The sequence below is a fragment of the Nanorana parkeri genome, unplaced genomic scaffold (genome assembly GCF_000935625.1).
Source record: "Nanorana parkeri isolate BGI_ZX_2015 unplaced genomic scaffold, ASM93562v1 scaffold183, whole genome shotgun sequence".
Lineage (NCBI taxonomy): Eukaryota > Metazoa > Chordata > Amphibia > Anura > Dicroglossidae > Nanorana > Nanorana parkeri.
In genome coordinates this window covers 1166797-1192121 of record NW_017306451.1, presented here as the reverse complement: position 1 = coordinate 1192121, position 25325 = coordinate 1166797, and the positions used below count along the sequence as shown (strand labels likewise).

At 43.4% G+C, this 25325-nt stretch overlaps 1 protein-coding gene across 1 annotated transcript; it reads right to left on the bottom strand.

Moving 5' to 3' along the window:
• Positions 1 to 10313: 10313 nt before the first annotated feature.
• Positions 10314 to 25071, bottom strand: DCAF10 (DDB1 and CUL4 associated factor 10). The gene is made up of 7 exons (XM_018555077.1): positions 24493 to 25071; positions 21118 to 21231; positions 19158 to 19355; positions 15406 to 15608; positions 13554 to 13667; positions 12223 to 12368; positions 10314 to 10779 (listed from the first exon to the last, which is right to left on the bottom strand). The coding sequence occupies exons 1-7, from the start codon at positions 24837 to 24839 to the stop codon at positions 10411 to 10413; spliced, it is 1491 nt and encodes a 496-aa protein (XP_018410579.1). The 5' UTR covers positions 24840 to 25071; the 3' UTR covers positions 10314 to 10410.
• Between the last annotated feature and the right edge of the window lie 254 nt (positions 25072 to 25325).

Sequence of the window (25325 nt, the reverse complement as noted above, 5' to 3'; positions counted from 1 at the left end):
GCACAATTCCTGTGATTGGGGTCTCCTAGTTACTGCACATATATGTATCTGTATATCATGAACCTTTAAAAAGAAACCTGTCAGTAGAGAAATACTGGGGCTGCCACTGCTTATTTTTGTAATTTCGTGCTCTGGGATTGTCGTATATATTTATTGTCGCAGAAGAATATTTAGATTTGTAGACTGCTATAAATAGGATTGCATTACTGCTTTTCCTTAACATTAATAGTTTCTCTGCCTGCACTGTGCACATCCTGTAGACCAGGGGTAGGCAAGTCAGGGGCGCAGGAAAGGGTGGCCCAGGCTTTAGCTGAACTCTAGTAGCTGTACCCTAGGATAGAATGTGTCTGTGGATAGACCTTGTTAGTTAAAGCTGAACATCAGTCTTGCACAGTTTTACAAGCTCCTTTTCTGAACTTAACTTGCTTACTTTGATTTTAGTGCACACTGTGAGGTTCTCAATGTGCATTAGAGGTTACAGCAAGTCAGACCGAGCCCGCCTCATTTCTTGGATGGAGGCTGCAATATCTAAATTGACTTTAAGCTTCCTGAAATAAGCTAATTTGCTATTCTCTGCTTCCAATGATTATAACAATACAATGGTTAAAAGAAGCAATGGTCCTATTTACTTATACAGAAATATGAATAAACATGTTAAAAGATAAAATAGATACAAAAGTAGATTATCACTAAGACAATAAGGAAAATACTTTACATAGCAAGTCCGTCCTCCGGTTCTATGTCTTGGCTCAGAGAGAGAGAGAGAGAGAGAGAGAGAGAGAGAGAGAGAGTGAGAGAGAGAGAGAGAGAGAGAGAGAGAGAGAGAGAGAGAGAGAGAGAGAGAGCAATATGGCTGAGCACTGGCTTTTATAGTACACCGGACCCATTCATAAACGTACATCGACACCCTTTTTACCCAGAATTCCGTATGTCCTTTACAGGTCTTTTGGCCAATCCGCATCTTCCTTCATATTGTCAATACTACGGGGTGTAAGGCGTGACCTCCTGTCCAGGTGATTGAATTTCACCTTTTATCACCTCCCTTGCCATACCTCCTGCAGGGATGAATACCATGGCCTCCAGCACTTCTAAAAATAAAACGCAGCTGGTTTCTTTGATGACCCGCGCAATCTTAGATTCAAAATATGAAGATAGATGTTCCGCAGATTTAGTACATGAAAACGTTGTACATTCCAACAGGGGACATCCAGCACCATCTAGTGCTCCCTAAGCTTACTGTATCTGGCCTGCCACTCTCATCCATTGGATTTCAGTTCTTTCAAACACGGATGCTTATCATCACATGGGAGTGTTACCCAAGGGTGGCCTACATGCAAGTGAGGCCTGCCTAGGAAAGCCCACTCCTCTTGACTGATAACCACCCATCTAGGCATATTCAGATTAGAATATCTTCATCCAGTAGCCAAACTGTTGCTTGCTTAGAGCTCTGGAGAGTTGTATTGATGCCATGTATAGCACTCTGCCAGCCCCTATCATTAGCCATGATCTGCTTGCATTGCATACCCAGTGATATCATATAAAATATATCTAATGAAAAAAGGTTTTATTTAACATTTTCCTTCGCATGTTGAGGGGGAGGGAGGAACGAACCAGGGAAGTCAAAAATATAAGCAGAATTGATCTTCGCTTTAATTAAAAGTAGGAAGTATTTTGACTAACTTTTTGACATTACAGGGACATGTGCAACAACATACTTGGTCTATGTATTTCGGTTTAAATACACTTTAATTCAAGGATAACTCCACTTTAAAAAAAATGAAAAGATAAAAAAAAAAAATATATATAGTATATATATAGTTGTTGCACCAGCCATTTTGTAATTTAATGTTATTAAAAATTACCTTTCCATTGAAAATGTAGCTGCTGTAATGTTCCAAATCTGTAAAAAAAAAATCAATTTTGTCATCCCTTGCAATAGGAATTTCCCCACTACTAAAGGGATGCCTACACTGCAACTTTTCTCATTGCAGCAGAGAAAGTCCACCTTCCCATTCAGGGATCAGTTTGTAAAGGACATGCTGCAACAAACTGCTAATTCTTCAGAAGAGTAACAGGTATGAAGCTACAAGAAAGTTTGTTAAAATCTGTGCAATGTACACAAATCACCCAGAGAGGATTGATTTTTTTTTCTTAAGAGTGAAATTACTCTTTAACTTATCTGTACCACACCTCGGTTACAGATACTGGAGATGTTCATCAGATTTTCAAGTAGGAAAATAAGTGTGTTAATCAGTCACACTGTGGAGAAACTACTAACAAGCTACAAAGAGATCTAGAAAACATATCTTGCCAGAGATACATTACACAGGGTTATTCCTAACAGATGTTCAGTAGCATGCCCCTGACCACTTGTTGGCAAATGCTCTCCTGTAGTACAGTAAACTTCCAGTTTCCCGGCACCCAAGGGGGTTGGCAGATTCTGGATAACTGTAGTTTCTGGTTGAGCGTTAATAGTAACTCTCAAGCAACCCCCTGCCTGTGGCCCCATTCAAAATTCTCTCTCGGGTCCGCTCCTCTGCTCAGTGGGCGGGTGCAATAGTCAGCCTGTTATTGCACTTTGAAATATATAATAGCAGGCTGGCTATTGCTCCCCATTGCCAACATTCTTCTAGCCAGCAGCAAGATGCATATAGAGTATTTCAATAGCAACTAAATAAATGTAGTTGCTAACGAAATTTTTAGTGTGCACATTTAGTGTCTATCAATATCAAGCAAACGCAAAAATAATTGAGGACATATTCTGTCCTCGATTATTATTTTTTTGCCCATTGCTTTAATGCTGGATCATGGGGAGTTTACTGCATATTAAAAATCAGAATGATTCACCAAGAGGTTACTCTCACATTACTATGCAATTAAAATCAATGCCTCATTAACACACCATCTGTGTGGCTCAGACTTGTACCAAACCATTCTGCTATATTATTCATAAGGGAAGAGGATTGAGAATTTTATAGTGTTGGATTAGGAGTCCTAATTTGTACATCATCCAAAAAATAAACAAGACATTATATATACACATATATATACACACATTATTATTGTGTGTGTGTTGGTGCAGTGGTGGCGAAGCAATGTGCTTGTCCTGGAATGGGCGAGAATTGGGATGGTGCAATGGTGAGAGTGAGAGGCCAGGCGTGGTGGTAACAACAGAGTTGGGCATGCAGGCACAATCATTAGTCATGGTAGTGGATTAATGTGCAGACACGGTTGAGACAGCATCCCTCCAAATCATTAAGGCAGGAGGGAGGGGGCGTGCAGGCGCATTGGTAAAAAATAGGGGTGTATGCAAGCAAAGTAGTAAGACAGAATTAGATTGGGGTGGGTGTGTTTGCAGGCATGATGGTAAGAGCAGAAATAGGGTGAGACTTGAGAGCATTGGGGAAGAATGTGGATCACGCACTGTGTTGAGAATGGGTTTTGAGGCACAGTGATGGAAAGGTGGTGATGGGAGGTGTGCTGGTGGTGGTGTGGTACTAAGAACCATAAAGGGGGTTCAGGAATCAAGAAGTTACCAGTTTTACTGTGACTCTTTTACAGTCCCTTTTTTAACATCCTCAGTTTACTAAGCTCTCATTCTGTCTTATGCTTCTCACTTTTGCAGTGGCTGTGTGGTTAAGGTGCATGAGAACACCTTAGGGGGAATTTATCAAAACTGGAGCAGATGGAATCTGGAGCAGTTGTCCTTAGTTACCCATCAGCTTCTCTCTTCAGTTTGTTTAGTTACATTTTGAAAATGAAACCAAGAAGCTGATTGGTTGCTCTGCACAGCTGCTCCAGTTTTGAACCCCCGTTCCGCAGATCTCCCTGGCCTCCTGACACATGTATACGTGGAGCACACTGCGCTGGCCTCACATCTTAAATAGGCCATCTGTGTATGCCCAGTTCCTCTACAAATAGTAAGACTGGCCATACACAGCCGCCAGTCCCTGGCAGAATATGGGAACATTTGTAGATTTTCCAACCATTTCTTCGATCAGCTGATCCAGGGATGCCTGCCGAAAGGGTGCCGACAGCGGGACCCACTGTGTGAATTTCGACCATGTCATAAAATTTCGCCCAGTGTATGGAAAGCTGTAGAATGACTGGGTTGCACAGAAGAGCACCAAAACCTCACAGGTAGACAGTAGTACTTCGGCTCAAGCTGGTACCATGGGGAGCTGCAAATGGTGGCTGTATTACACATGTGCAAGGTAGTGTACAATCTCAGAGTTTGAAGCTGCGTTTGTGATGAATACCGCCACCCTATTGTGATTTTAGAAATATGGCAACAAAATCCCTTGAATAGTAGCAAACTCATAGACCGCATGCTGCCATTCATGTGCAATATACCACCACCACCACCACTTTGCTTTCATAAGTGCCCACACCTGCACATACATGCGGGATGAGGGTAGCTTTGGGGACGCTGTGGATGTGGTCTCTGAAGTCTGCAGTTGGGAAAAATATAGGTTAAGAGTCAGACCAAATAGGACAGATGAATGTGTAGCTGCCTTTTCAAACTGTATAGAAACTAATTTTCAAACTCAGAACTGCATCAGTGTAAATTCATTCATTATACCTGTGAATATCATAGAAATTAACACTTCTGAATGAAAATTACCGACAATTATTTATTTCATTCACTCACTTTTTATTGCAAAAATGTATTGTATGCCTTGTGTTTCATTCTGAATTTATAGAGAAAAGGTATACTGAACAAAAACTGCCATATAGGACTATATAACTATTTAAATGTTTTCACAGTGATGTTGTTGTGTAGTTGCAGATTTTGTATTTGTCTATTTTGATATGAATATATTTATTTTTATTCTGTTGTAAGCAGAGCACAATATATGTATTTTGAATGGATCAAAGCAGTGTACTTTATTCAACAAATTGTCCGTACAAGTTTAATATATATCCGTATTTGCCAACTGCCACTATGCTGCCAAAGGATGATGATACACTAGTGTCTCCTCCTTCTAGTCTGTATTCGGTCTATATTTAGTACACAGCATATTGGCACAGTCTTAGTAGATCTGCTTCTTATGGATTTGTTTTAAGGACGTGCACTAGTAAAAGATCCCAGTGTGTCATAATCCTTTAGTGTTGTTGTGAGTGTATTCCCTTCTTTATATTTTAACTGACTTTAATAAACTGTTCAATATGTAAACAACAACACGACTGATGCTTCTTTCTGCTATGTACTTGTATCCTGTAGTACACACACTCTAGTCTAAACAATGCAACGTGATCCATTAAGCAATTTTCATGTGTTTACAGAACTCCAGAAAATTAAAACATTTCCCTTACAATGGGGCTCTGCTGATCTGTGACAGGAGGCTGAGCAGTGCGGGAAGGAGAGACGCTGGCCGCTCACATCGCTCTCCTCCCTGCACCGCTCGGGGTCCTGTCAGTTTCTCTCCTCCCCGCTGGGACACAGAGCAGAGCACAGCGGGGAGGAGAGAAATCACGAATGCACCGCTTTTTTGGCAAAAAAATTGCACTTTCGGCATTTTGCCAAAAGTGCCATTAGCGGCCGATATATCGGTGCATACCTAGTTAAGAGAGAACTATGGGGTAAGTGTTTTTCCCAATAGTTCTCTTTAGTATATGTCTTCCCATGACCCAAAGCTCAGTATATAGCAAGCTATTGCCCACGATATACTGAGAGCGCCGCAGCCGGGACTGTCAAGACAATACTGTCAAGATCCACCCAACTGTGTGATTAACAGTGGGCTCTGCGTATCTAGAGGCAGAGCCAGCTGTGCCCACCCCCTCCCCCATCCATTCCTCCACTCAGCACTGGAGGATCAGAGAGGGGGGAATCCCTGCAGGGAGCGCTGACAGTCACTGCAGGGAGACGATCAGGAAGTGAGCGGATTGGTGCATGTTTCTGCTCACCTCCCGATCAATAGCCGACCTGCGACAGTTTCTTTGTCACAGGTCGGCTCTAACTATGAGAATGAGTGGAAATCAATCACCTCATAGTTCTCCTTTTAAGTGTGGGTTTTGGTCTGGGGCGAAAATAAAGATATAATCAACATGATCCTCAGTCCTGCGGTAGTCAGCGCTCACCTCTCTTCCCCTTCACTCTGGTGGTGGAATGTCCCTCGATGTGCTCACATTTAAAGCAGTAGATGTATAAGAACTGGACCACTGGAACCCAGGGGAGAAGTGGCTGCAGGGGCTGGTCTAGCAGCCTAGCAGGACCAAAGATCAGCCGAGTATATTTTCTTTAATTATTACAGGTATTTATATAGTGCCAACAATTTATGCAGCGCTTTACATAGTGCACATGCAATAGTAAGACATGAGCACTCCAAAGTTACTTTTATTGGACGCATGTGCATGTCATCACATTGTAGCAACATTTTGGGTTCAGGATCACATGGTTTTGCCTGATGAAGGGAATACTGCGTGACCCAAAACGTCACTACAATGTGATGACATGCACATCCGTCAATAAAAGATATTCTTCAGTAACTTTAGAGTGCCCGTGTCCTACTATTGTATGTTCTGTTACAGCGCCATCTATTGGTCATTGTTGCACCCACTACTTGCCAGGGACTAGACTGTCAGGAGGGGGGCTGGTTTTATGGACTTTTACATAGTTGCACATTCACATCAGTCCCTGCCCTCAAGGAGCTTACAATCTAAGGTCTCTATCTCACATGCATACAAAGGCCGATTTAGACAGGAGCCAATTAACCTTCCAGCATGTCTTTGGAGTGGGAGGAAATTTGAGTACCCGGAGAAAACCTATGCAAGCACAGGCGTAATGGCAACTGTTAAAGCAGACCTTTACACTCAATCAAATTCTACCAATTCATCCTTCTATGTATGATGATTAAGAATAACAGATATTGCAGGTGTAAAATGCTGTGATTTTGAAATACACTTGCAGAGCATTCACTTCCTGCTTTGAAAGGGCAAAATTACTTCAGTTTGCCCAAGCATTGCATCCTGGGAAGGTTACATCAGCAGAGCATTGCTGGCGAAACTCATCTGAGCGAAAGGCATTTTCCTCCCCTGACATGATGTGCATGGTCACATGTGCCAGATTTTCAGGAAGTAAAAGGAGATCTAGTAACAGAAGATATATTGCTGCACTCCTTGCTGATTACACAAAGTATACTGTAAATAGATCCTCAACTGTATGGTCAGCTTTATTCTAAAATCATGTAAACAGGGACAAAAAAAATTGTCCTCCACTCACCATGTTCTTTTCAGTGCAATTGCCACACTAGTTCAAGTTTATTGGATGTGCTTATTAGGAATTATCAGTAAACAATATGTCAAGGCAACTGGACTTGCTGTATTGTTCTTGGACATTTCACTGGTCATCTAACCAGCTTTCTCAATTCAGAATGACTTGTACAAAAATTATCTGGGAATAAATATGGTGAATATTGCTCCAATCCACATAATCTGTAAAAAGGTGCCCATACACTGTGTAAGACTTTTGTCTTGCGATGGTTGTAAAGTACTTAAAAAAACGTACGATCTGCCCATCTTGGACAGGCAGATCGTACTTGCGATCATCGCAAGCCACGCCCCCTGAGGGGTGAGCTTCCGATGACTGCAATGCTGAATGGGCAGTGTGCACACCGGCCCGTTCGGCAGTGATCTCTCGATCATGTTAAAAACCAGCCGAAAATCGTATAATTCTCTGCTGGTTTTCCAACATGCTCGATATGAAAAAGAAGTGCGACCGTACATTAGAAAAGGTTGCACGCCTTCCATACACTGCACTATTAGAAAAGGTCGCACGCCTTCCATACACTGCACGATTCTCGTACGATCGCAGGATTTACCGCGATTCTCGTAGGAGAATCGTGCAGTGTATGGGCACCTTTAGTCACAACCAGGTGCTGTATTTGCATAATCAACACCTGATCAGGATGTGTACTTTGAAAGAGGTTCAAAAGAGGTGTGAAAGAGGCCATTCATGTCAATATGGAGAAGGCATGCTTGAATAGGAGGTGGTGGGGGGGGGAAGCTGGTTGGATGACCAGTGAAAAACGTCAAGAAAAATACAGCTAGAGGACAAAAAAGAAGCGCTACTACCCACAATTGTAATTACTTGAGTCAGTTTATAAAATGATTGAAGTGTGATACATAAGAGGCATATGTGCAGAAATAAGGAAAGGTGACTCACTGTTTGATGGACGTGTGTAGTCCCTGCTGGTGGAGAAAGGAAAATGATGATGGCTTGTAGTCACAATCGGCTCCTGTGGCTAGAGCGCAGGGAAAAAATGCAGCTGGCTGGAGGTGGCATCATGCAGCCATGTCTGAGAACGAGCTGAGCACTCAATGCAATAGTGCTGTCGGGTGCCGTGAGGACTCGGCTGGCCAGGCTGTGTCCTGTCGGCTGTACAAAGTAAGAGGCAAAAGGAGCCGCTCTGCGGCGATTATTCCACTGTCAGCAAACAGTGAGTGGTGCATATACTTTGAAGCGGGCACGGGCTGGCCAGCTGAACAGTCCGTCTCGCTAAGTGGTGAGGGGCGTCAGTCGGCAGTGCGTTTCGAGGCTGTGCCTCTTTTTCAAGCCCGGAGTGAAAGAACAAAACCAAGAGAAAAAAATACAGCAAGTCCAGATGCCTCGATTTATTTTTTTTACAGATATACCATGACCTGGATGAATGACCTAGGTCAGTGGTGGCGAACCTTGGCACTCCAGCTGTGCCAAAACTACAAATCCCAAGATGCATCTGCCTCTGGGAGTTATGTCTGTGGCTGTCAGAGCCTTGCAATGCCTCATGGGACTTATAGTTCATAAACAGCTGGAGTGCCAAGGTTCGCCACCACTGCCCTAGGTCTATCACCAGCAGCTATGTACACAAGAGAACTACTACAGATGATAAAGCATTTGGAAACCTTCAGAATGGGGTTTAAAATGGAAAATGGTGCTAGCATTACACTTTCTTCTATGCTGTTGTAGGATGTATTTGAGTTTCCACACCAATTAAAAGAGCCAAAATACACACATGTGCAGATGCTACTTTATATTTTTATTATTTAAATAGATATATTTAAAACAGCCAGAAAGTTTACAGTAAATGAGATCTATATGCATTTAAATACATATTTCATTAGGAAATGCATGGAATTGATGTAGCCAAGGAGACCAGTACAGAAGGTCCTTGCTTTTTGGCCTCCACTATCTAAACAGCTCCCATAAGATTTATTAAAAAAAAAAAAAAAAAAAAAAGCATATTTTGCAACCTGCAAGGGATTGTAAGAGAGCTTCCTGAATAAACCAATTATATAAACAGCAAAATGATATAGCATCCTCTTGTGATCAGCTTATGAAACGGCAAGCATGATCTTTCAACCATTTTACACAGTAAAATATAACATTTCAGCACTAATGAAAGTTTTTTGTTTTTATATACTTGACTGCTCATTATGAAGATGAACGTCAAACACATCTCACAGTCACATCTTATCCTTATCGTATAATTTGTTAAATAAATAGTTCCAAATATACAGCTACAACTGTTTCAAATTATGACTGGCATATTACAGATGGACTTTTAATACTGTTTTAATGAATAAGAGCATCTATGTTTTCTAAGCATGTTAAAATGAAAGAGGAAAGCAGGATTGCTTGATAAAAGCTTGTTTAAATCTAGGATATGCTTCCCTTTTATTAACCAAAAACAGATACAGAACATAAGAACAAAATGTAAAGGAAACAAAAAGTAAAACAAATTCCATTAAAGGCTATACAGCCCAAGAAGTAAGGGCGGCTGATGTATGCCAGAGCATAGGTAAAAAGGAGGTGACCAAATCCATTGGTGAAGAAAATTGGCATTTCGTGGTTTCTTTCATGCTAAACTTAGAACACATGTTACAATGTATCAGGCGGGAACATCTTGTACCGTGTCTTGTTTTAATAGGACGCGCAGCACTGCAAATCAGATTAACAGTTGCACTTACATTTGTATTAGTGTTTTCACCCCAGCAAGATATCAGGGAAGAATGCTGGGACATGTCTAATTGGGAAAACGGTCTTATTGTCCATAGCGAGCAGTTTCCAGCTGTCATTTCTGTTACAATAAATCAAGGATCCCAGTTGCTTGCTATGGGCAACAAGACAATTGCTTTTAAACACACTCCATATATTCCTGGAGGGCTGAGACTCTGAGAACGTCTCACACTAGTGAGAAATGCTAGGCTATTATTTTCTATGGCAAGCTCTGTGGTCCTGTCACATCAACAGCAGAAATAAACTTCCATTCATTTTGAAGTAATGTGACCACAAAGCTGACACTCTGTTGTAGTAAACAAAGTTTTTTGTTCTTTTTCATTTCTGGAAAAAGTCAAAATGCTGATGTTTAAAGAAATCGGAACAAGTGGATTCCCAGTCTGGCTTTGGAAAAAAATTGACCATTGCAGAAGTTAAAATTTTGGTTGGTACAGGGAAACCCGTCCACTAAGGCACCCTGATGCTATCTGACAGTGGGTAGGAGAGAACTTCGTTGTCAGGACAACATCCCTATGAGAATATAGGGAGCGGATTTCTTGTAGAGTCCCGGCTTCCTTAGGTAAACAGTCTACAAGCTCACTGCACTGGGTATCAAAACCCAGCAATCGGATCCCATAACCATGAGGAGAGGCGATCATTCGTCCGTCTGGGCTGAAACATAGTTCTTTAATGTAACCACGCCCCACATTGGCCTCTTCAATGTAGTGGGTCAGACGCAAAGAGCAGCGTGGCGAGATTGGACGTACAGGGGCTCCTTCTTGAAATTCGTAGACACATGTCCACTGCAAGAAAAAGCACGAGACAAAAATAAGGGTAATATTCAAAAATACATTATTTTCATCAAAACACTCTACTTAGCCTCTGGGATAGCTGCATAACATTGGTTCATTCATTATTGAGGAAAGTGGAGAGGTATGGGTCCATGCCTGGCCCATTTTCTGTGCTGAGATTAGTTTGTTGTTAGAGGACATATATAAAATAGATACTTCCACAAGTATACAGGTGAAACTCGAATAATTAGAATATCGTGCAAAAGTAATTGCAGTAAGTGCTGCAAAAGGGGCCCAAACCAAGTACTGAGTACATATGCATGCTTGTACTTTTCAGAGGTCCGATATTGTTCTATGTACAATCCTTGTTTTATTGATTGCATGTAATAATCTACTTTTTTGAGGTTGTGGATTTGGGGTTCTTGGGGTTTTCATGAGCTGTAAGCCATAATCATCACAATGATGACAAATCACGGCTTGAACTATCTTGCTTTGCATGTAATGAGTCTATCTCATATATTAGTTTCACCTTTTAAGTTGCATTAGTGAAATAAATAAACTTTGCAGCATATTCTAATTATTCGAGTTTCACCTGTATATCATCACACCTGCCTAACTACAAAAAACAGCGTCTGAGCCAGGCCTAATTTCACATTGTAAACAGCCTGTACTAAGGGAAATATGGGGGCTGCCAAATCCTTATAAAATGCCAATTGCTGGGTAGTCACGCTATTGCTCGATCTACAATATTTTGAGTCAAAAGCCATTAGCTCAGCATGACAGCCAAGCAACTAGTGTTTTCTATTTCTCATATTTATCTAGGTTCCGGTTCTCAGATTAGTATAGAACCCCTTTAAGCAAAAGGAAATTGAATGCAAGCTCAAAGCTGCCCTGCATGTCACTCATAAGCTGTGGCCCATAAAACAGAAGCATAACATGGACTGCTTCTACAACCCAATGCAGTCATAACCTACCCCCATTGACAGTGTTCGGTTACTCATTCATTCAGTGTCAGATAATTGGCAGCAGTATGATGGAGTGCTTAGGGTCCTCTAAGTCTGTAGATGCTTAGGTGACTGCGGGTATAGGGGAAGTGCCAGTGAAAATGTCTGTGTGCTAATCACATACAAATAAGCACAACCTGCACATATAAAACAAGGCAAACCGCAACCTTCGTGGGCAAGTTGGGCGTAAGTCAAGTGTACCCAGCCTCACATTCTGCAAAGCCAAATGAGAGTTTACTCGATTTCCCTCGCAGTCCAGCTCCCAAAAATCTGAAGAGCTGTCAACTAACAGTCTGTTAAAAAGTTTGAGGACCCCTGCTATAAACCATGTAATCCATACAGTCTGGCATAGAAATGGGATTTAAAAGGACATCAAACTTGCCCCCCCTGCCCCCCCCATATATTTGGCAACCATTGCCACCCCAACAAAACAGGAACTGGTAGCTCTTACCTCTTGGTCATCAGTATTACTAGAACAACGAAGAAGTGTAGCCCATCCTTTGGGGTGAAGTTGCAGAGATGTAATGCAGTTGCCACGGTCTCTCTCTCCGGGAACCTCTGGGGTTAGAACCTCAAGGCTGTTACGAGGGGAAGCACCTGTGTCAAAAGTAACATATAAAAAGGTTCATATTCCTTTAGACATTTGGTTTAAAGCTGCTAAAAAGCTTAGGGTGCAGGCTCCAGTCCTGCCACTATAGTTGAATTCTGGGCCATTCTGATGGGCAAATCTCCTATGTCTCCTAGTAGTAATAATGGTTATTATTGGACATTAGGATATACTGTATGTAGAGGCTGGAAAGGACAGGCAAGCTTCAACACTACCAGGCATTCAAGAGTGTTGCTTGATCAGAATGGCCTGAGATTTGGCCATAGCCAGAAAGAAAGCAGAATAACGTGATAAACGTCATTTTAATTCACATGCCTCTACAAATTCTGGAGTTACCTCTATTAGGCTGACCATACAGCTAGAAAAGAAAATGTATTTTCACAATGTTGCATGAGAAGATCTCCAAATGACAGTGTGTGTGTTACCAAGCCAGTGATTTACCAGATTACAGATACTCGTCCAAATGCTCAGATGCCTAGACCGATACTTCCTGTATCAGGAATCCGGGCAGCGCATCATTACACGCTGCCCGGTTTCCTGATTGGCCAGGAAGCGGCTCCATGCTCTCTCGTCACTTGTGATGAGAGAGCATAGAGCCGACTTCCCTGCCAATCATGGAAGCCGGGCGCCATGTAATGACGCGGCACCCTGCTTTCTGATTGGCCGGGAGGCCAGGTTCAGCTCCCTCGTCAAACTACCCATGCACATATAAAATAAAAATAGAATACAGAGCCCCCTCTCCTGCTTAACTGTTTGCAGAGAGGAGGCTGTGAGGAGGAGGCAAATCGATCCCTGGTGCACTAGTGGTGATTAATGCAGACCTCACTACTCCATTCTTTCGGCCGGAGCTCAGAATTGAGCTCCAGCCGAAAGAATCTCAGTGCTGGGGAGGAGCAGCTCTGCATCTGATAGAGATGAAGTCAGGTATGCGGTCCGTGACCGCGTACCTGACTTGTCTGCGGGCCACATAATATCGGCTTGCGGGCCGCAAGTGGCCCGCGGGCTGGTACTTTGAGACCGCTGATCTAAGCATTTCCAACCATAATGGCACATTTTCTGAAAGAGGACCCCTAAGTCTGCTGAAGTGCAGACTGTCTATTCCTACCATGGCAGTAAATATTGACCAATGGGCAGCTGCAGATTATACAGCTTACCAAGTTAGCAATAGCACATACCTTCTCTCTGTGTTGCACGCAAATTAGGTTTGTCAAACAGGCAGCCCAATTCACTGTGATGACTTGGAGAACTAGATGACCTTGTTTCAGAAGATGTGGGTGAAGTGGTCACATCTGTGAATAGAAGATAATTAAATTTAGTAGACAGTATGCAGTCCATTTAGTATGTGACTAATAATACAATTCAGGCTGAATACAATAGTCTCACAAACACAGGTAGAATACTCTTCTGAAAATACTTTGCCAATAGTAGAACATCAGTATGCAGCCAGTTTATTACAATGGATTGCTCAAGTAATGACCATCTTTGGGCATTAAACTCTTGGACTCCGTGGGAGTGGGAATGAGCTAAGTGATAGTCCATTACACCGGTACTCTAGACCTAAATGAGCATTTAACCCTTGCAGTATAATTTTTTACCCCCTAGAGATAAAAAGGGGGAAAGTTTATGGCCAAACTGATCCTGTATCCTTAACTAATCATTGGACAGCAGATTACTTCCTGAGAATGACAAGCCCAGAATTGACATGTGCCCAGCTGGCTCCATTCACATCTGTGCATTGCAGATTGCGGTAACACAAGGTTAAAGAAAAAATAAACATTTTACTATGCATTGCCAAAACGCATGATGCACAGTGTGTTGATGTGCCATTCATTTGGCAATCAACGTACCTACCCCCGAGTACCGCAACTCCAAATTAACTACAACCACAACTATCCATGAATAAGAATGCTGCAGGTCCATTATAACGTGTGTTGTGGTACATGGGCAGCCCATTCAAAACGAATTGGATGCCTCACAGGAAAACACATTAACACACTCGTGGTAACACATTGCAACCCATCAGAAAGGTTTGAATGGAGAGAAGGTAGGTGTGTGTGTGTGTGTGTGTGTGTGTGTGTGTGTGTGTGTGTGTGTGTGTGATAAATCCCCGACAACCCACACTCTCAGTAGGTGCAAGCAATAGGATGTTTATCATTTATTGGCCCTACAAATAAGGGTACTATAGGCAATCTTTGTAAATGGCTTGTCTTTTTTGGGAAAATAGAAAAACAACTTCCTTTCTGGAGAACTGTGTTGAAGGAAATCTGTACTGAGAAAAATGTGAAGGCTGCCTACGTCAGAAAAGACTAGTTTCATGAAGATCACTAAAACACTGCCAGGGCGGGCTTTCAATAATCAATCTTTATTCAAATACTAAAGCAGCCCTGGCTGTGTTAAAGCCTTTTCCGACCTGTCAATTCCACTTTCACTGGACAGCCTGGTCTGCAGGTAAAAGGTTTAAAAAAGTTTACCTGCAAACTCCCAATGGTCAAGACACACCATGTCACATACCGGGAAGATTTTCCCTATCGGTTTAGAAAACCATTTGGCAACAAAGCGTTATATGACATATTTGGGTTCGTTACAGGAATATATGGAGAATGAATAATACGCCCCCTTCCCCCCCCCACATGGAGAATGGTAGACCTGCAGGCTGCATACAAGTGAGCTTGGCGACATCACTTGTACAAAACAAGCGGCGGCTTCACTGCTGTACACTTAGCTCTGCTTGCCCAAAGCAGGGCTAAATGTAGAAAACAACTACCCCGCCCGGCACCTGGAACTGCATGTCCCGGACATCGGGAGATAGGAATTCCACACCCCTGCTGCCCCTCTACTCCCTGCTGCCCCAAGGCTGGGCCTTGGTTGGTCTAGTGGGAAATCCGGCCTTGTATGTGCCACGAGGTGAAGGCTCTACATCATTCTTATCACGATAGACGCAAATTAAACTTTCCAGCCCAGCTCCATCCAACTCTTGTAGGTGGAATTCAGTTTTAGGTAGACAAAGTATTTTAAAATTCTACTCACCCGAAGTGGAAGCTGTTCTCCTGGCTCTTAAAATGGGATAACTTCCAACCTCTAAGGATTTTGTCAGGTCTAAATCATGTAAAATTAACAGATATCCAGAGGAAGTCGAAATTAACATTTTTGAACAATCAGGAGTTAATCTCATTCGCATTAAAAACCGAGTGTGAAAGAATTTCTTGTGTGGACAGCCATCTTCTGTACACCTGTGAATACAAGCATTAGCAATGAAAAGAGATGAAAACAAACAAAAAAACTTGTACATGGAAAAAAAAGACACATTTTATTATAAAAATAAATAAAGCTTATCTAAAAGTCAAAGTGCAGCTAAGATACAATACCATCTTCCCCACCACGGGGGGTTCGGCACTCACTGTCACGCATTTAGATTGTCACTTATTTTCGCTCTGGTTGCATGAGTGTCATTACTATTGTTGTTTTTCAGTGCTTCTTGCTCGTAGGATGTACTTGCTCAACGGGATGATGCTGGTTTGTGTCCTCCCATTACCCTAAGGAGAACTAGGGGGGAAAAACACTGACCCCATAGTTCTCCTTTAAGGTTCTTGTTTTTTAGTCTGGCGTAGCTGAAGATTACCAGGTCACATTGCTGTTTCATACAGCCTTGCTGCCAATGATCTGGTTAAAATGCCATCTTGTGCAGTGTTTGAATGTCCATGGATAAATATGACATCACTACTCAGCACCATCACAGTTGCGTAAAAAGAGTTAAAAAGGTACAGAATCAAAGACATCCAAAAATTGGAATACCTGACTGCTAGACTAAACAACACTTGGAAGCTGCACAAGAAGATATAGGAAGCTTGGGATGCATTGGAGCTGACTGGATGCAGCGGCTGAATGGACCGGGGGATATCGACCACGGTGGTAGGGGGCGTGAGATGTAGCCGGTACCTACCTCTTACTCTAACTTCTACTTCACTCATTCTCTTCCCTTTCTGTTCTATAGGTGGCCATACACTGTACAACCATCGCAAGACCTTAGTCTTGCGATGGTTGTAAAGTAATTTAAAAAAAAAACATACGATCTGCCCATCTTGGACAGGCAGATCGTACTCTCGATCATCGCAAGCCCGCCCCCCTGAGGGGCGGGCTTCCGATGACCGCAATGCTGAACGGGCAGTGCGCACAACGGCCCGTTCGACATTTGTCTCCCAAGCACCATTCAAAGCAGCCAAAAATCGTAGATTTTCGGCTGGTTTTCTAGCGTGCTCCCTATACAAAAGACGTGCGACCGTACAGTAAAAACGGTCGCACGTCTTCCATACACTTTGCGATTATCGTACGATCGCGGGATTTCCCGCGATTATCGTGCACTAATCGCACAGTGTATGGGCACCTTATGTCTTTCTTCTTCCAGGGAACTATCCTGGCCACCTCTTTTTGTTTGTATTCTAGGCCAACTTGACCTGGCCCATGCGTGGCACCAGAAAACGCTCTTTTCAGTATTATAACACTGCAGTCTACCTCTAACCCGTTCTACTGCTAAACATACGTAATGAGTGGGAAATGGGTGTATACCTACAATTTTTCTACGCAGGAGCAGTATTGCCTGCTAGCCATTATGTTTTCCTCTCATAAAGGTTACATGTCTTTCCTCTTGATAAGGGCTTGACTTCGCAATGGCTTTAACTATGCATGGTTGGCTGCCACACACTGTTTACGTGGTTATGGTCCGCATGCTATCCTACTCGATGTTTCATATTTCATGTCTGTCATTTCTGTAATACTTGCTTGTAAAACTCAATAAAGATTCAAAAGGTAATACAAATGTATAATCTGACTGACACTCTAAACCGTAATACTATATTTTATAGGCAGACCCATTAAAGCGGTAATGTAGTCCCCAAGGCAGTTGTCTTAATGTGTGCAAGTATGCACAGTAAAATTGCACATTATGGCAGATTCATCCGCTTGTTTGTCATCCCCCAATGATGACAGATCAGAGGTGTCCCACGCTGCTCTGTCTGCTGGAGCCACTATTTTCAATCTGGTGTACTTCCAGATTCCATTGCTTCTCTTTGGCTATTGGGTGGCCGCTTGTGATGCAACTCCTGCTTCTCTTCCTCAGCCCCTTATTGGAAGAAGAAAGGAGTAAGGGGCAGGACTTGAGCAGAGTCTGGTCTCACATTGCTAAATTCTAAAAATTCACTTAAAGTGATTTTAAAGCTTTATTCTTATAAATAGGAGGCCCATACTTTAAAACTCATTTGTTGTTTTAATTAAAAATATTAAGTTCCTCGTTCTCTATTGGGTCCCTGCATAGCTCTTCCCCCCCGCCCGAGTGCTTCCATCAGGTAAGCGGCCACTGCGGAGGCACCCGTGCGTGCTTCCTTCCGGCTGTGCGCGTCCATAGACACACACAGCACTCGCCTCTCCTCCCAACAGGTTGACTGACGGCAGAAAGAGCCTATAGCTCCTTCGCCCTCAATCTCCTCTCCTGCAACAAGGACGTATGGGACGGAGGATTGCTTTGAGGGCCAGCAGCAGTGACGAAGGGCGCTGACAGATAAGTGTGGGGGGGGGGATTGGTTTTAAGTGCGTGAGACACACACAAAAAAGGTACTGGGCATTTTTAACTTTAGTGCAGAGAATGCACTAAGGGGAAAAAAAAAACCCGCCATGCCTTTACTAATACTTTAAAGTTAACCTTAAAAGGAGAACTATGAGGCGAGTGCTTTTCACTCACCTCATAGTTCTAGCCGACCTGTGACAATGAGACTCGCGGTATACTGAGCCTAGGGTGACGGGAGGACGCTAGTTTGTGTCCTCCCGTTACCCTAATGAGAACTATGGGGAAAAGCCTTAATCCCATAGTTCTCCTTTAATCCGGTGTATACACTTTCATATATCTATTACCTACCACAGAGATCCCAGTATTCCCCCTGACAATGCCTTCATTTGCTACTTCTTGGACTTCGATATTGGCTCAGAGATCAAACATTCATGTAAAGCCTGCTGCCATGCAGTTCTTTGCAATGCTCACAAATGTTTGACAGGGTCATCCCCTCCTGCATCATCTTATCTTGCCACAAGTTACCAAATAGAGTGATCACAGGAGGAGAGGAGACTGAGGAAATTCTTACTCTTGACTGATGACATCATCTCAGCCTAGGAAAAGCACTGAACAGGGTGCTCTAAAGAAAGGTGAACTTCACTAGCTCCCTTTCACTGATTTTGATAAGTATTCCAGCTCATAGGTTTGTCCCACCAGTAAAATCTCAGTTCCCTTGCATCAGGTTCGCAGAAGCCAGCAGATCAGGTTCAGGTTTTAAAGTACCAAACACAAAATTAAAGTCAAAGAATAATAAAAAAAAAAAAATGGCAAAAGCAGTACCCTGTGACAGCTTTATACTTCCCTGTCCAGTGGCCCATTTCATGAAACACTGCTCGGTTGCACAGCTCGCAGTGCCAATGCAAGTTAGTGTGTTGAATAAAGGCTTTCCCCACTGGCCACTCTGGTACCTCCTGCTGACCCCTAGTCAATGTGGGGCACAGTAGTGACCGAGTGATGTAGAGGTCATCAGGAGGAACCACAGCAAATGGCAGAGAAAGCACTCTTCCACACATCACAGAAGTGAGGGATAGGGTTGGTTCAGGGAGCTCTGCTACAGAGATAGGTTTCAGCAAACTGACAAAGACAGGCAAGTAAAAAGCGGTTTTCTTCACAGGTCTGTTCTTGGCATTTTTAAACTCCCCGACAGGATTGCTTCAAGGCCGTAATGGAGTAAACATACCTATTTGTGTCCCAAATGATGACATTGCCATCAAATCCAGAAGTCACCAAAAGCCTTGTATGTGTGTCATATTCGATGTTCTTCACCCAGCTGGTATGACCATGTAGTGTGCACACCTTAGTGTTTAGTTTTCTCAGGTCCCACAATGCTATTGTTGTATCATCAGAGCAGGTTGCAAACAACCGGTTGTCAAGAAATCTGAATAAAAAAGGAAAAACATTACAGTTACACGTCTATCCTGGGCAAGGAACGCTAGACAAATGCCAATCTTTAAGACGTACTCTAATGACAAGATGTCCAAGATAGGTTCGAAAGAAGAGACTTAGGAAGGGATGTAGCCCCATGGAGGCTAGCCTACCTTATTTACTGGATTTATTGTGCCATAGGCGTTATTTTAAAAAATCTGGTAAGAAACTTGTCCTAGCCTAATCGGAATAAAAGACACTCAAAAACAGAAATATGAACTGTGAAAATATTGAGAGTCAGGCCTTTATTAAGACCAACAGGAACACATTCCACCACCTTCTCTCACTGAATTCTGCTTAAAGGAAACCGATGGGAATGGAAATAATGTCTGTGCATTTGCAAGGTGTTAGAAAATTTGACTACTCCAAAAAAAGTAAATTCCCTAGCATAGCTCCTTCCCTTGCATGTTACAGACCTCTCCTCTTCTGGGATTTTCTAATGAATGTCTGCTATGGCCCAGCTCATCCACATCTCCCTACATTACCTTGTATGCAGTTCTGTCAGTTGAGTGACACCAGAGTCTGCTGGGGCTGCTGATATCACCTCTAAGATGGTGTCAGTAGCCAGGCATCAGGGTCTAGGTGTTTGGAAGTCTACACAAGGGAGGCATTTACAGGTAAATAGCATGCATAAAGTATGTGTACTGCAATCTATCCCTCCATGCCAAGGTCCTAGGTGTCATCCCGGACTTCACCTTTCTTCCCACATCCAATCATTATCCAAATCCTGCTGCCTTCACGTTCGTAACATCTCCAAAATACGCTCCTTCCTCACCAAAGAAACTGCAAAACTACTCATCCACTCCCTTGTTAGATCTTGTCTTGACTATTGCAACTCCCTCCTCATTGGCCTTCCACTACACAGGCTATCGCCCCTTCAGTCTATCATGAATGGTGCTGATAGACTCATTCACCTATCCATAAACTCAATGTCTGCATCCCCCCATCTGCCAATCCCTACACTGGCTTCCAATAGCCCAAAGGTTAAAATTCAAAATATTCCCCAACACTTACAAAGCCATTCACAACTCTGCCCCCGGCTATATCTCAAACCTGGTCTCAAAGTATCACCCTAACTGTGCCCTCCGCTCTTCCAAAGACCTCCTGCTTTCCAGCTCCCTCATCAACTCCTCCCATGCTCGCCTCCAGGACATCTCTAGAGTCTCTCCCATTCTCTGAGACTCCGTACCCCAACCTGTTCAACTATCTCCAACTGACTGCCTTTAGGCGATTCTCTTCAAGGAATCCTATCCCACCTCAAACTAACCACTGAACTATCACGTTCTTAAACAATTCATCTCCACACAGCTACCTCCTCATGTATCACTTTTAGATTGTAAGCTCTCACGGGCAATGGCCCTCCTTACCATCGTGCCTTGAATTGTATTGTAATAATGCCCTGCTTTAAGCAACCTGTTTATTCTACATAATTTGTGATGATTCATTTTTCATTGTTATTAATTCTATGTTAAATTTTAAACCAATAAAATATTTTAAAATCGGAATTGTGATATCTTCCTTACATTGTAAAGCGCTGCGCAAACTGTTGGCGCTATATATATCCTGTATAATAATATTAATAATCTAATCTTATAGGAAGGTTTTTGTTAAATGGTCTGGCAACAGGGTGACTAATGTTGTGACATTAGTAATCATAAAGAAAGAGTGGTGCATGTCTCAATCCACAAAGGGTCCATTCAAAAGGAATCACTCACCTGATATTATTTACACAGTCTTCATGTGCCTCTGAAAGGGTTTTTATGTGCTTTGAAGACACGGGGTCAAAGAGCAGGACTTCCGTTTGTTCACAAGCCACTGTCAGTACAGACCTAAACAGATAGGTTAAAAAAAAAAAGTTATAAACCAAGCAAAACAGGACGTGTAAGATGTACTTTTCATCACTAAGCACTGTAATCAATAAACCAAACTATTCCAAGAAAAAAAAAAAAAAACATACATGGTATGCTATCATTTCGTGTCTCATGGGCAATATTTCAGCAAATTTCTGAAGAATTCCCTACTTGTAGGCAAGTAGCACTATTTTTTCCACCTGTGTCCCATTAGGGGAGATTTCCATTCACTTCCTATCCTGAAGGCATAATAGGAAGTGAAAGGAAATATCTACAATGTAAGGAAAATCACATGTTAAAGTGTATTTCCACTTTGAAGCCAAATTGGGATAACAGCTATTTAATATCTATTACATGTTCCCATTCACACAGCATAAGCTAAAAAGAAAAACAAATATTTTAAAAAATGCTTCTTGCAGTCTAAATTGCTTTTGAGTCTGGGCTTCTTAAAAGGGGAACTCCAGGATTTTTAAACGTTAACCCTTGCAGTGGGGCTACTCCTAGCACTGCAAGCATTAAGTGCTTGTTTTTTTTCTAGCGGCTGGGATAAAGCAGATATATTTACCAATATTTGGTCCTGCAGAAGTTACTGCTGACTTCTCTCCCCCTCTGCATCCTCACATCTAATACACTGTATTAGACGCAATGACGTTACAGGTCCTTGCAGTGCCGGAGCCCGGGGAGAAGAGGCTCCGGCAGTGTAAAGGACCTGTAATGAGGATCAGGTGAGCATATCTTCTTTATTTTCGCTCCCTAGACAAAACAAACAGTTCAACCTTGCAGTGTGGCGGTAGCCACACTGCAAAAGTTATTTTTTTTACATTCCTTTGTTCTACTCTAAGGGTTAACATTTCTACTTGCTTTTCTTTCTTTGAAATGCTAGCAGTGGTTGTGAGGGGTTTGTTAACCCTGTCTGTGCTGCCTGATTTCATTATGATTTGTAAAGTAGATGTGAACACTGCCTGTTCCAACAAAGGGTTAAAGGATTACAACCCTGGCTTCTTCATTCTATGTTTTGGTTGGAGTGGGTTGTCAGTATGTTAGCTGCACTGCGTTTTCGTTGCGTTTGTGACGCATTCGTGCATTTCCGGACCTTACAAAATGTGACATGCAGTATTTTTTCTGTCCGAACTGCGCTCGTGAGAACTGTAGCCCATAAAACACATAGGGATACATTGGGATGCATGAGCGCACAGATCTGGTCTGGACAGAATCCGGACGTCGTGTGAACAAGCCCTAAGTCTTTCTATAAGGACAGATCACTCTGAAGGTGCTCAGAAAAACCTGAAATCAGCCATGTTGCCTGCTGCAACGAAACATCTAAAAAGGCAAGAAATATTTGTAAAAAGATTTTGGGGGTACACTGACTGAATAGGAACCCATAGAGGGGTTTTCTCAAATGACAATACACTTTACACTCACCTTAAGTGCTTGAATTTCAGACGATTCCTGCGGAAGCAGCTCATATTCAAACCATGGGTGGCCTTGTCACCCCCAAACCGGCTCAGCAAAAGTCAATTTTTCAATCAACTTGTTGAAAGAACCAGTTTTAAAATTATTGGCTTAACAAAACCCGTGTCCAATCAAATACAGGCCTGTTCAGGTATTGAGTAGCCGCTGAATACAATGCAGTGGGGATTCCTTTATACATACTGTTTAGCAGGGCTAGCAGAAACGCTGGGTGTCTCTCCTTCAGCCCATGGGGCTGAATGAGAGAGAGAGTCTAAGCACGCATGTTTAGCTTTAGACAGTTGTCACTAGAACAAGTGTCCCCAAAATTTCCACTCTATCCCTTTTCTGTTGAAAATTCTACATTTTGGATTTTCCCTCGCTTTTCAGTCCTGGTGACAATGGACATCAGGACAAAAAAGGTTAGGTGAATGTCCCCAGGGAGCCATAAGCGCTAGTTCACACCATTCTCAGTGCGCTCTGGCCTGATCGTGACCGGAACGCACTGGATGGCATTGCAAGCGGCTCACTTTGTTTTGGGGCGGGACAGTGCATTTAACTCAATAGCACCCCAGCCATGCCCTCCGGCTGCACGGGAACCCAGTGGCACATCAGTGCCTGTGTTCCGGGCCGGTGTAGTCAGAAAAAGTAGTGCACGCACTATTTTGGATGGTGTGAACTAGACAAAAGATATCTTATAAAAGGAGACTCGCCATGAGAGAGGGATTCCAGCTAACTGCTCCTTACAAATGACAGCTGCCTCCTAACTTTTGATTTTCTCTCTAGTCTAGTCTTGGAGCTGGAAAAGTATCTGTACCCGTACCGAGTACGGGACTTGGTATTGGTGGATCCCTAGTTTGGACCCCCACATTTCTGATCTGCATACTGTTTTTGGGTCAGTGTATTAGTCAGAACGTATTTGCATTCAACAAGACAACTAGCAAAAAAGTTACCTCTTGCAGTGGGGCTACCCTTGTACTGCAAGGGTTAACTGCTCGTTTTTCCTCTAAGGGTTCAAATCAAGAAAAGATACTCCCCTGATCCTCAGTCGTGTGGCAGTGACAGCTCACGTCTCTCCCCCGTCCACTCCAGCTACGGTATGTCCCTCATGGGTCCTTAGACCGCTGGAGCCTGTGGGAAAAGAGGCTGAGGGGACCGGTCTTGTAGCCAGGTGGGACCAAACTTTAAATGAGTATATTTTTTCTCTTTGCCCCTAGAGAAAAACAAGCACTTAACCCTTACAGTGCCGGGGTAGCCCCACCACTTCCCTCAGCCCCCGCTGCACTTAATTGTGTGAAGTCCCCTCCAGCCGGTGTAGCGGTCTGTACACCAGACTTCCCAGCTCCGCAGTATGGAATGCTAAAAATGCTTGCAAAAAGGCGAGTGATCATTGGTCAGCATGGTCACATGACCATGCTGACCAATGGGAAGCGCTTCTTACGTCCGAACTTGGTCCCTGGTTAGGATGCGCTTCTCATTGGTCAGCATGGTCATGTGACCAAAGATCACTCTGGCATTTGCAAGCATTATGAGCATTCCGTACTGCGGAGCTAGAAAGTCTGGGGTACAGACCGCCGCACCTGCTGGCGGAGGACTTCAGACGTGTAGGTGCAGCAAGGTGATGGGGGAATCTATTGATTTCTCTTCTTCATCCTGTGGGGCTGAATAAGCCACATCTGAATGTGTATAGCTAGAAATAGAATTAGTGGGTGTTGTGATGTCATTATTTAGCTGACATTTCCTAATAGGTGGGTTACATGATGTACTGGCACCAGCACTGCTATTCCTTACCCATCAGGCGAGTACTCCAGATTAAATACAGCCCCATGTGTCCTTGTGCTGAGATTCATGGAGTCAGTTGGCTGGATGGAGCTATACAAGCTGGTCATTGTCCTGTAATTGTCCCGTGCCGGATCCACACATAGCCCCCGGCCCAAGCACCTGTCCTTTAGCCAGTAGAAGAGGTTCCCAGCCCCCACTGCCGAGCCCCCCGACTCAGGGAGCTCCGCGGGCGGCTCTTCAGGGGCGGGGACAGAATAAGGCTGGCTGACTTGTGCAGGGGGCTCCTCCTCCGCAGAGTCATCTCCAGCGCCTCCCTCCTGGCGATCCTCCGGACTCTTCTCTGATGTAGCGCTCATTCCGCTCACCGGAGACAGGTGTGGTGAGGGAGATAGAGGGCGCCGCTACAGGCAGCCTTTAAACGTTCTCATCCGAGGCCTAGGCGGAGGAGCAGAACACTGGAACATGACACCGCAGCCCCGGGTGCTCGTCACCGCTGATGGTACGATCGCCGCTGAATGGGTAACGACGTGCGCCGGGTGATGAGCTAGCAGACACAAGCACGTCACCGTGCACACATCTTACGCTGCGCCGCTTACCTGGGGGAGGGGGCTGTTCTGACGTCACTCGGAAGCGCCGAGGTGCCATGTTTTGTTCCTTGGGCGCGCTTTGATTTCATGCCTGTTTCAGCCATAGTATTCGATTAATTTAGTGATACAATTGTAGCATTTGTAGTCATTTTATTCGAATAACATCGTTCTGGTCGGGACGTCACAAGGCAGCGCAAGAGAGTGTTATGATCACGAGTTATGATCACTCTTTTGTCGCTAGGGGGGGGGCATGTA

Coding starts and splice junctions, on each gene's coding strand:
- DCAF10 (XM_018555077.1), bottom strand. CDS start 24,839: ATGAGCGCTACATCAGAGAAGAGTCCGGAGGATCGCCAGGAGGGAGGC. Junction 15,609..19,157: donor ATCATTTGGGACACAAATAG/GTATGTTTACTC, acceptor TTGTATTCACAG/GTGTACAGAAGATGGCTGTC. Junction 13,668..15,405: donor GAGAACAGCTTCCACTTCGG/GTGAGTAGAATT, acceptor TTCTATTCACAG/ATGTGACCACTTCACCCACA.